At 36.8% G+C, this 13,329-nt stretch overlaps 1 protein-coding gene across 2 annotated transcripts in view; it reads right to left on the minus strand.

Moving 5' to 3' along the window:
- The window catches only part of LOC115212394, a 61,398-nt gene that overhangs the window by 26,109 nt on the left and 21,960 nt on the right, over positions 1-13,329 (minus strand). Inside the window, exons 6-7 of one of the 2 annotated variants that reach the window (XM_029781280.2) lie at positions 4,872-5,018; positions 1,052-1,200 (exon numbers count right to left, since the gene is read on the minus strand). In XM_029781280.2, coding sequence (XP_029637140.1) covers positions 1,052-1,200; positions 4,872-5,018 — 296 coding nt within the window. The remainder of the gene's footprint in view (positions 1-1,051; positions 1,201-4,871; positions 5,019-13,329) is intronic. The other variant, XM_036502935.1, reaches the window with a different exon arrangement.

Here is a 13,329-nt window from a genome sequence, read left to right on the forward strand (position 1 = left end):
TTGCAGATAAATTCTTCTATTTACATAATATCAAGGTCTCTTTCATCCTTTTGTTGTCTTACCATTACTATTAATATAATATATATATATATATATGTATGTATATATATGTATATATATGTATGTATATATATGTATATATATGTATGTATATATATATATATATATAATTGTATATATATGTATATAATATATATATATATATATAATTGTATATATATGTATGTATATATATGTATGTATATATATATATATATATATATATATATATATATATATTATATATATATATATATATATATATATATAATTGTATATATATGTATGTATATATATATATATATATACTTGATACTTTGATAGGTTTCGGCCATTATTGGCCCAGGCCATGTCTAACTTAATAGCACCACCTGGTGAAGTCTTTCAAGTCAGAATTTGGGCACTATGGCCCACTCAAGTAGAGAGTTATTGTTTACAGAGACATATCCGGGTGTAGGGGGTTTATCCGGGATTTCTTGAAGGAATCTGTCCAAAGACTTCTTGAACCCTATAGGGTCAGTTTCTATTTTAATGTGTTTTGGTGTAATGTTAAAGAGAGCGGGGCCAATATATATATAATTGTATATATATGTATGTATATATATATATATATATATATAATTGTATATATATATGTATGTATAATATATATATATATATAATTGTATATATATGTATATATATATATATATATATATATATATATAATTGTATATATATGTATATATATATATATATATATATATAATTGTATATATATGTATATATATATATATATATATTAATTGTATATATGTATATATATATATATATATATATATATAATTGTATATAATGTATATATATATATATATATAATATATATATATATATAATATATATATATATTATATATATGTATATACATATGATGCTAAAGTCAAGTAGACAGGACTAAGACAAAAAAATAATCATGAGTGATAATTAACCTAATATTTGACTGGGCTTTGTTGATTCAGCAAGCTGTAATTACCTGATGGTTGTCTATAAAACCTGCAGTTATTATCACAGTATAACCATGCCAGATCTTTGCTGTTGTTATCACAAGAGCACAATGCAGGAATGTCTATTGATAATTGCTGGCATTTCTTTTCCAGTTTCTCTTGCAGATAGTACACCTGTCTGGAGAAACAATACAAAGCAATTATTATTATTTTTTTTTTTTTTTAGAAAAAAAAATTTGTCAGGTACATATAATAAAAACTGCATTTCAAAAACAAAATCTACAATAATAGAGAACAACAACATCAAATATACACACACATCGTCAACATAAGTTACCTGTGAATTAGCAGGATAGGAGAACAGAAATAGGAAAGGACAACAAACATCATTTGGCTGCATCTATGTAGATGTTCCTTCAGCCAGCTGTCAGTAATGTTTAACTATCCTGAACTAAAACACTTATTAAATGCATGTCAAAGACACATGTAAAGCAATGCATAAGCATACAGAAATATGTTTATGCACACAAAGTCACAAGCACACATCTCATATGAACATATGTTTCACCCACAAACTTTCAATTTAATTTTTCATCTTTGTTTATAATTAAAAAAATAAATGTGCCCTTTTAAAGCCTTGCCAGGGTCATGGGCCAGGTTTCCCGGTTTCTATGGCATATGTGTTCCCCAGCTGGATGGGACGCCAGTCCATCACAGTGTTACTCATTTTTGCCAGCTGAGTGAACTGGAGCAATGTGAAATGAAGTGTTTTTCTCAAGAACACATGTCGCCCAGTCCAGGAATCGAAACCACAATCTTACGATCATGATACTGACACCCTAACCACTAAGCCACACGCCTCCACCATCTTTGTTTATAAGTATCATTTATCTTTTCTTTTCCTATTCACATGTTTCAGTCATTGGACAGTGGCCATGCTAGAGCACTGCCTTCAGGGATTTTAGCTGAACAGATCACCTCAAGTACTTATTTTGTTTAAAGTCTGGTACTTACTCTATCAGTCTTCTTTTGCTGAACTGCCAAGTAATGGATGCATAAACAAACCAAGACTGGCTGTCAAATAATCTTGGGGGACAGACACAAAGACATACATGTGTGTGTGCTTACATGCGTGCATGCGTGGGAGGTGCATATGTGTGTGTGTATGCTTACATGCATGTATGGGGGGGTATATGAGTGCATATGTGTGTATGCTTACATGCGTGCATGCATGGGGGGTGTATATGTGTGCATATGTGTGTGTGCGTGTGTGTGCTTACATGCATGCATGCATGGGGGGTGTAATGTGTGCATATGTGTGTGTGTGTGCTTACATGCGTGCATGCATGGGGGGTGTATATGTGTGCATACATGTGTGTGTGTGTGCTTACATGCGTGCATGCATGGGGGGTGTATATGTGTGCATATGTGTGTGTGTGTGTGTGTGCTTACATGCATGCATGCATGGAGGGTGTATGTGTGTGTGTGTGTGCTTACATGCGTGCATGCCTGGGGGGTGTATATGTGTGTGCTTACATGCGTGCATGCATGGGGGATGTATATGAGTGCATATGTGTGTGTGTATGCTTACATGCATGCATGCATGGGGGGTGTATATGTGTGCATACATGCATGCATGCATGTGGGGTGTATATGTGTGTGCTTACATGCGTGCATGCATGGGGGGTGTATATGTGAGCATATGTGTATGTGTGCTTACATGCGTGCATGCATAGAGGGGTATATATGTGTGTATATGTGCATGTGTATGTATGTATGTATGTATGTATGTATGTATCATAGTTTTGAGGACACACTTTCTTTCCTCACCATTTTTCTTTCTATCCCTCTCTCTCTAACTTCTTTCTTCTACCTTGTTGCTACTGCTACTAGATCAATCCTAGCAATTTTGTCTTTCATTCATAAATTCTTTCCTTCCTTCTTGTTCATTTTGCAACAAAAGTCATACACCTATTTTCCTTCATCCTAGCAATCTTTCAGTGAGTTTGTTGTATACAGTGCCCAGTCAAAAACTATAATCCTTCTTATTGAACTGTATTATATGCTACTCTTTTACTCTTTTACTTGTTTCAGTCATCTGACTGTGGCCATGCTGGAGCACCGCCTTTAGTCAAGCAAATCAACCCCAGGACTTATTTATTGTAAGCCTAGTACTTATTCTACCGGTCACTTTTGCCGAACTGCTAAGTTACAAGGATGTCAGTTGTCAAGCAATGTTAGAAGGACAAACACAGGTACACAGACACACACATATATACATATACATATATACGACACACATATATATATATACATATACATATATACAACGGGCTTCTTTCAGTTTCCGTCTACCAAATCCACTCACAAGGTTTTGGTCAGCCCAAGGCTATAGTAGAAGACACTTGCCCAAAGTGCCATGCAGTGGGACTGAACCCGGAACCATGTGGTTGGTAAGCAAGCTACTTACCACACAGCCACTCTTACGCCTATACTGTCTATAATTTTCATTTCTTTTGCATGTTGTCACTCTCAATGGCCTAACACTTTCTCTTTGTAATGTTCAACTCCACAGTGATATTTACATACACCGGGGCAACCAGAAGTATCATAGCATTAAAATCTACAGACTTTAAACATACTGATTCTGTGCTAATTCTGGTCCTCATGGCTAACTAGAGGCTTTTCATGTACAAATGCCATTTTCTATTAATTCCACGGTTCATTTGTTTCCACAACTGTCCAGGCTGTCTTGTTATTTGATAGACTTAGAAACAAGCAGGGTTGGTGTCAGAAAGGACATCCTGACTTTGAATACTATTCCAGCCTATGCTCTTCTGACCCATGCAAGTATAGAAAAGTAAAAATAACAGTGATGACAACAATAACAATGACAACAACAGCAACAACAATAACATCATCATCATCGTTTAACGTCCGTTTTCCATGCTAGCATGGGTTGGACAGTTCAACCAGGATCTGGGAAGCCAGGAGGCTGCACCAGGCTCCAGTCTGATCTGGCAGTGTTTCTACAGCTGGATGCCCTTCCTAACGCCAACCACTCTGTGAGTGTAATGGGTGTTTTTTACGTGCCACCAGCACAGGGGCCAGAGGAGGCTGGCAACATCCACGATCGGTTGGTGCTTTTTACGTGCCACTGGCATGGACGCCAATCAAGGCGGTGCTGCCATCAGCCACTTTCAGCTGGTGTTTTTTACGTGCCACCAGCATGGGTATCACAACTACAATTCCATTTGAATTTTATTTTGATGTTGATGTACTTGACTCAATAGGTCTCCTCAAGCACAGCAGGTTGCCCTACGATCCAAGGTCAGCACAGCAGGCCGTCATGCAAGCCATGGACTTCATTTGTCGGGTCTTTGCAGTCACAGCATATCTCCAGAAGTCTTGGTCTTTCATCATTGTCTCAAAGGTCATGCTTGACCACCTCATCCCATGTCTTCCTGGGTCTACCTCTACACCGGATTCCTTCAATTGTTTGGAAGTGACACTTCTTCGCACATCTCTCATCAATCCGTAGTACATAACCATATCAACGCAAATGTCTCTCCTACATGCCACATCCGATGCTTCTGATGTCCAACATTTCTCTCAGGGTGCTTACACTCTGTTGTGCATGCACATTGACATTATACATCCAGTGGATCATGCTAGCTTCATTTCTTTCAAACCTACGCATGTATTGCGCAGTCATGGCCCATGTTTCACTGCCATCAAGCATGGCAGTTCGCACACATGCGTCATACAATCTACTTTTCATTCTGAGCTAGAAACTACATAAATAAGTTCTGTTTGAATAGAAAAAGAAATCCAACAATTAGCCTTTACCGTTGATAGAAACTGCACATTCTATTTAGTTTAGAATGTTTTCTAGACCAGTCATGTATTTCCAGTTCAAAAATTTCATGTTGTGTTTTAGGCTGAAAGTTTAGAGGATTATTGGACTGTTCTTTCCATTTCTTTTCATAAAATGAGCTGAAATTAAGAAATTAATTTGATTATCATCTTCTTTCTTTATTGCCCACAAGGGGCTAAACACAGGTGGGGACAAATAAGGACAGACAAAGGGATAAAGTCAATTACATCGACCCCAGTGTGTAACTGGTACTTAATTTATCGACCCCAAAAGGATGAAAGGCAAAGTCGATCTCGGCAGAATTTGAACTCAGAACGTAATGGCAGACGAAATACTGCTAAGCATTTTGCCCGGCATGCTAACGGTTCTGCCAGCTCACCGCCTTAATTTGATTGACTATCAATAATCCAAACCAAATAAATGTAGATAGAGAATACATTTTCTTAGAATTAGTTAACTCTAATGCACAAGAAAAAAATATTTCCTAGCTAGCCGGTCAACTGAAGGGAAGTCACCAAAACCTAATTAACAAAGTGAATTTGAATCTTGTTATAATTATTATTACTATTCATACTCATCAAAATTCCATGATCATTTAAAAAACTTTATGATTGTTGAAAACTTATAGAGAATTATGATATCCATTTTGGCGGGATGGGGAAGCATTTGATTCTTGAAATGGGGTGAAGTCCACAGAGGTAGGACTGAAAGTTCAGTCTTTTGAGATAACTTTGAAAACTATATTCTTCATTGTAAATATACATTTTTCTCTACCTTGAGAGTTGCTGATTATTATTTCATTTTATTTCTTAAAGTCATGAAATAAACAGTCATAACTATCAATCAACATTAAAAAGATAATTTATTCATAACATTATTCTGATATAGTGCAATTGATTAAGTAAAGCTTTGATTATTATTTTGATATCAGAGAAAATTTCATATGGCTACTTCAAGCCACAGTCCCAATGAATGAAGCACAAAAGCTGCCTCAATGAGCTATGGATTCCAAAAGAAAATAAGTGTGTTATTTCTTTATTGCCCACAAGGGGCTAAACATAGAGGAGACAAACAAGGACAGACAAGGGGATTAAGTTGATTAGATCGACCCCAGTGCGTAACTGGAACTTAATTTATCGACCCCGAAAGGATGAAAGGCAAAGTCGACCTCAGCAGAATTTGAACTCAGAACATAAAAGCAGACGAAATACTGCTAAGCATTTCACCCCGGTGTGCTAACAGTTCTGCCAGCTCGCCGCCTTAAGAAAATAAGTGTGTCACCAGAAGAAAATAAGTGTGTGTATGTGAATTTAAGTCATAATATATGGATTCAACTAATCCAGTGGTACTCATAAAAAAGTTCCTTAATGTATCCTTCTAGAAAGCACATAGAATATAGAGTATGATACAAAAGAAAAACATAAGGAGTGTATACAATTATAAATAAAAAGAAAAATATGCTATGATAAAATATATCTTACCAATGGATATGCTCATTTAACAACAATTGTTTTGCAGCTTAATAAACATATATAAATAATTCATTTTATCATAGCTGGATGCCCTTCTTGACACTTACAGCTGGTTGGCATTAGGAAGGGCATCCAGCTGTAGAAACTCTGCCAGATCAAGATTGGAGCCTGGTGCAGCCATCTGGTTCGCTAGTCCTCAGCCAAATCGTCCAACCCATGCTAGCATGGAAAGTGTACATTAAACAGTGATGATGATGATATTTTATAATAACTGATAAATTACTAACATATCTCTATTAAAATATGTATATACAATTTTTTAATTAATGCAGATATTAATCTTACTCATCATGTTCAAAATAATTCATTTTAAACACGGAATTCTTTTTAACTTGATGAGTAAGCTTAATATCTGCATTTATTTAAAAATTCTCTCAGGGTGCTTACACTCTGTCATGTGTGCACACTGACATTATACATCCAGCGGATCATGCTAGCTTCATTTCTTTCAAGCCTATGCATGTTCTCCACAGTCACAGCCCAGGTTTCACAGCTGTGAAGCATGACAGTTCATACACATGCATCATACAATCTACCTTTCACTCTGAGCAAGAGGCCTTTGTCACCAGTAGGGATAGCTTTCTTGTGGTAACACTCTCTGAGCATCCACCCCCACTAATAACTTGGTGACCTAGGTAGCGGATGCTATCAACTACTTCTATTTTCTTCCCCTGGAGTGTGATGGAATCTGTTTTCTGAGCATCTGTAGTGTTTATTGCTCCTGTGCATCTGCCGCACATGAAAGCTATCTTCTTCGTTAATCTTCCTTAGATGTTGTTGCACCTCTTATGTGTCCATAGCTTACACTGGGTACATCTTATAGAGTTTCTACATACACTTTTTCTACAGGGCCACCTACCTGAGGGGGGTGTGATGTGTTCACCTTCCTACTTACTAGAACATTGGTCTTTGCTACATTAACTCTAAGGCCTTTTGATTCTAAACCTTGCTTTCACACCTGAAATTTCTTTTCTAGTTCCGGTAGTGATTCTGCTAAGAGGGCCAGGTCATCAGCCTAGAGGAGCTCCCAGGAGCAACCTGTCTTGAATTCCTCTGTTATTGCCTGGAGGACTATGACGAATAAAAAGAGACTGAGGACTGAACTGTGGTGGACCCCTACTTCTACCCAGAGTTCTTCACTATACTCATTGCCAATCCTAACCTTACCAATGGCCTCTCTGTATAGATCCTGTACAGCCCTTATTAACCATTTGTCAATCTCCATTTGTGTGTTTGTGTGTCTGTGTTTGCCCCCCCCCCACATCGCTTGACAACCAATGGTGGTGTGTTTACATCCCCGTAACTTAGTGGTTCGGCAAAAGAGACCGATAGAATAAGTACTAGGCTTACAAAGAATAAGTCCTGAGGTCGATTTGCTCAACTGAAGGCAGTGTTCCATCATGGCTGCAGTCAGAATGACTGAAACAAGTAAAAGAGTATATCTCAACACAACCCAAAGACAACCAAAAGTTTGTGAGTGAATTTGATCCACAGAAACACACAAGAGTATATAGGCATGTATACATGTACGTATACATGTGTCTGGGCGTGTGTGTGTGTGAGTCTTCTCAACTTCACATTGTGCACTAATTGTAAACAGATACACCATCATAGAGCCAGTGTCGTTTGATTGCAATCTTCCATGAAAACATATTTCAACAAGGGGAAAATATTGCTCTACCTCAAGAAAAAGTTGATGATTGGAAGAGGATCCAATTATAGAAAATCTACTAAATATTTGTGCAACCCAAGTAAACGAGGGAAAATGAGTATCTGGATGGATGCATAAATGCATATATGCGACATTCTACTTGAATGTGCAGTGACTCAAGTGCTGTGTTATGTCCGAAACTCGCTAATTAAAATTCATGTGGAGCGTGGGTATACGTACGTAGGTACGTAATTTGCCATACTTTAAATATTGTAAAATTATGTATATTCTGTTAACTTCAAGTGCTTGGACTAGAGTTCAGGGACTCCGTATGTATATTTTACAGACAACCCCTACCGTAAAATATAATTTTCAAAATACTTTAAATGAAACAAAAATTGTTTTAGAGAAAAAGTTTATACAATATGTTTCTAAAATAACGTTATTTGACAATGATGAATAGCACATCTTTTATAAAATAAATTTATAATTGTATTACAAGATATCTTATGTCACAGAATCCAAGACTTTTTCCTTTATCAGAACGTTAATTCCTTCGCGTGATGGAAAATATTGATTTCAATTTTTGGCACAAGGCCCTGCAATTTTAGAGAGCGGTTAGTTCATTACCGGTGTTAAACTAGTACTTATTTTAACGACGTCGAAAAGATGAAAGGCAAAGTCGACTTCGGCAGAATTTGAACTCAGAACGTAAAGAACCTGAAGAAATGCCACTAAATATTTTTGGCCGGCGTACAAACAAGACTTGACGCCTATATGACGAAAAGTGTTAACCTCGAAAAGGTTTTCAAGTTAAAGGTACAAGGGAGGTAATTGTCATTACAAGGGAGGTAACTTTGGTCTCCTTTAAAACTACTTCACAGATAATTTTTTATTTCATACGCCAAACAATGAAAGCAACTGAAGTAAATTACCGTATTTTAAAGTGTATAAGGAACCCTTTTTTGTTAAAAATTAGGTTTAAAAATTATAGGAGTTTCTTATACATAGATAGTATTATAATCCCTTAAAAAAATATGTGTGTGTGTGTTCCGCTTGACAACCAATGTTGTTGTTTAGTCTCAAGTTAACCTTGAGCAGAGTCTAACCAAAAGCGTTTAGTCGTAATTACCTTTTAATTAATTTTTTTTTAATGCAATCGAAGTACTAGATCCCGTGTTTGATACACACACACACACTGCATGTCATTGTAGTCAGATATCATTTTCTCTAGATTCGGATCAACCTCATAGTAAGAGTGAAATTGGGCTGACGAAAACTATATAGAAATCAAACAGGTGGATTGTACCTGTAATTCAAACAGTCTTGTCGCAAACTTACATGCTGATTCTACTTAAGAATTATATTAAAGGTTCATATATCTTTGAAATGCTCAGCCACTAACACAATAATTGAATTACAGGTATAATCCACCTATTTCATTTCTATATAGCCTCGGGTCGACCAAAGACTTGTGAATGGATTTGGTAGACGGAAACGGAAAGAAAATCGTTGTATGTGTATGTGTGTCCCACCATCACTTGACAACCGGTGCTGGTATGTTTACGTCCCCGTAGAATAAGTACTGGGGTCGATACATTCGACTAAAAATTCTTCAAGGCAGTGCCCCATCATGACTGCAGTTTCATGACTGAAACAAATTAAAAATAAAGATATTTGTAACCTGCAAGCTTGAAAACGTATCTCCAGAAAATTTGGTTTAAAAATATGTATCTTTTTCAGAAGTAGAGGCGCAATGGCCCAGTGGTTAGGGCAGCGGACTCGCGGTCATAGGATCGCGGTTTCGATTCCCAGACCGGGCGTTGTGAGTGTTTATTGAGCGAAAACACCTAAAGCTCCACGAGGCTCCGGCAGGGGATAGTGGTGATCCCTGCTGTACTCTTTCACCACAACTTTCTCTCACTCTTACTTCCTGTTTCTGTTGCACCTGTATTTCAAGGGGCCGGCCTTGTCACTCTCTGTGTCACGCTGAATATCCCCGAGAACTACGTTAAGGGTACACGTGTCTGTGGAGTGCTCAGCCACTTGCACGTTAATTTCACGAGCAGGCTGTTCCGTTGATTCGGATCAACCGGAACCCTCGTCGTCGTAACCGACGGAGTGCTTCCATTCCACTCCATCTTTTTCAGAAAGTTATAAAGCAACAAAGTCGAAAAGAAAATACCAATTTTCACTATGCCGATATTTGCAAGCATAAGGCATGCTATAAGGAAAATAATCTTTTTCCTTCTTTTTCAGACATTACATCATTCATGGCTAAGATGTCATAGTAAACATGTAAAAATCTCTGAGTGAAAAAATAATATTTTTAATGTAGCTTACTTCGAGAAAAACAGCCTTAAGAAATTAATTCAGATAGTGTAATGAAGATAGCAGTCATACACCCACGAGACAATCGCCAAACTTTGGTGCCTGGGGGGGGGGTGCTTCAGAATATTCGGAAGCGGGCACCAATTTGTAATAACGCTGAAGTGGAGTAAATCTGATGGTGCACCATTGAATAAATGGTGAACGGGAGTGGCGTCCAGTGCATTGGTTTAGCGAGTAAGATGTCATATTTATCAATGCTAGTAGACGATATCACAGGCTATCGTATACGAAACCTGTGATCACTGATGCAGTGTAATTCTACATGAAAGCTGAATAATTAGCGATCTATTTATTATTCCCGTTAAGGCGGTGAGCCGGCAGAATTGCTAGCGCGTTGGGCAATATGCCTAGAAGCATCTCTTCTGGCTCTTTAAGTTCTGTGCTCAAATGCCGCTGCGGTCAAATTTACCTTTCATCCTTTCAGCGTAGATAAAATAAAGTACCAATCACGTACTGAGTGATGTAATCGACTATCCCTCGCTTCCTCTTTAAATTACTATCCTTATTCCCATTTAAAAATTAAATTAAATAAATTTCTGGGATCTCTTCGGTTTGAACGGCAGTTTTTTCTAGCGGTGTCATATGAAATTGTCACCCATAATTATGACCCTAGTATCGATCTATTGCATTTCAATCTGTTTTAGGGTTAGGGTTAGGGGTGGGGGGAAGGATATCTTTTTTTCTTCACAAATGTAAATAAACCCAATCTGTTTCTTAAACGAGGGACATTTTCATACGGCACAGAATGTTGATTATCTCAATGGACGTCAGTGATTGGTTGAAATTGCAGAAATTGAAGAAAAAAACAACCAATATCTTACAAACTATAGAATTTTCTCAATAAAGCCAAGAGAAAAAGATGTTTTATAAACACATTCTACCAGTATACGAAGTTTTTTAGTTACCAAGAAATTATGTTAAAAACTGCCGTTCAAACCGAAAAGATCCAATTTCTGCTTTAAAAAAGGTAATTCCAGAGTTTTACTTGTCTGGCAGTTTTACTTGATCTGAGACTGTTCGTTGAAACTAAAGCTGCGTGGAAGACTCATTCTAGCTTTTCAAAAACTCACAAAAACTGTTAACTTGCTGTGGAACTGTGTCAGCAACCAAGTCGTAGACTGTGACGAAAATTTTGACACCAAGTCAGCGCCGTTAACAGCGGACGTCAAGGGACTAGAGGTTTGATTATGATTTATGTATGTTTCGATTTGCTGTCAATAAATAAATATTATAGGGCCTAACGCATTGATTTGGCTGGAGGCCTCTAATGCTGCTAAGACCTAGTAATAAAAGATTTAGTGAAGTTAAGTTTCTGTGCCTTCCCTTCTGTAAAAGATGATACGTTGCGGATTAAATTAAATTACCTCCCTTTATATATTTCCAGTAAATGCTTGAAATAGAAAAAGAGAAAATGCCGTAATCTATCGACAAATTCTGTGAATCACACATTTCAGTCTGTGGTTTTTGAAACATTGCGGATACAAGACCGCTAACAAAGAAGTTTTTGACTTCGTTGATATCTCAACATACTAAATTATAAGATAAGTTTCGGGGAGAGTGACTGGTTGTTCTAGCGCCTTGCCGAACGCTTTAATGTTTCTCAAAAGAAAATTTAGAGGAGGAAAACCAATTTCTTCTGGTGTCGTGTATAATTGAATGGAGTGTACCTGCTTCTATTTTAATTATTTTTTTACTAATAAACTTTTGCTTTTCGTTATTTATTTTCTTCCATCTTTCTCCGGTTTTTTTTTAATCAATTACTTCCCTTAGTTGCTAGGTTGTGGATAGTTATCTCCCTTAGACCGTACAACGAAACATTTTATTATAGGAAATGACTCATTACGAATGCTTTACATCAGCGGTTCTGAACCGGAATCCATATCGCCCTTGAAGGATCCATATAAGATTTTGTTTGCTCCACTCACAAAATAGTAAATTAGTGATTCACAATAGTATTTTAAGGAACCCCTGAAAAATTTGGGGATCTTTTCGGTTTGAACGGCAGTTTTTTAAAATAATTTCCACGTAACTAAACACTTTTAAACTTTGTATACTGGTAGAACGTGTTTATAAAACATCTTTTTCTCTTGACTTTATTGAGAAAATTCTATAGTTTGTAAGATATTTGTTGTTTTTTTCTTCAATTTCTGCAATTTCAACCGATCAATGACGCCTGTTGAGGTGAAAACATTATGTGCCGTATGAAAATGTCCCTCGTTTAAGAAACAGATTGGGTTTATTTACATTTCTGTAGAAAAAAAAGATACCCTTCCCCCCACCCCTAACCCTAAAACAGATTGAAATGCAATAGATCGATACTAGGGTCATAATTATGGGTGACAATTTCACATGACACCGCTAGAAAAAACTGCCGTTCAAACCGAAAAGATCCAAATTTTGCTTTATATGTATGTATTGTAACAAACAGCTCGGTTTCTTTCTCTAACATTTTACATAGTTGAAACTACACAATGTATGAAAAACAAAATAGGAATTTTGAACAAAGTATCTATAAAATTTAGTTTTTAACATCAAATGGCTATGGGGCCTACCAGAATAAAATAGTGATCAAAGGCGTCCGTAAATGAAAAAAAAATGGTTGAGGACCCCTGCTCTACGTTGTTATTTGCTATTCTTACGATAGAAGTAGCATGGCACCTCCCTCTCTTTTTCTCTCTCTATTTCTCAAACACACGCACGCACACACACAAACCACATCCTACTGTCTCTTCCCCTAAGCATAGACTACTTTTAGAAATTCACGCGAGAAACAAGCTTTTTACCACACAGCCATGCATGCACCTCAAAGTTTTTGATATTTATACAGCATTTCTTTAAATACATTGAGAAATATTT

This window comes from Octopus sinensis, linkage group LG5 (genome assembly GCF_006345805.1).
Source record: "Octopus sinensis linkage group LG5, ASM634580v1, whole genome shotgun sequence".
Taxonomy (NCBI): domain Eukaryota; kingdom Metazoa; phylum Mollusca; class Cephalopoda; order Octopoda; family Octopodidae; genus Octopus; species Octopus sinensis.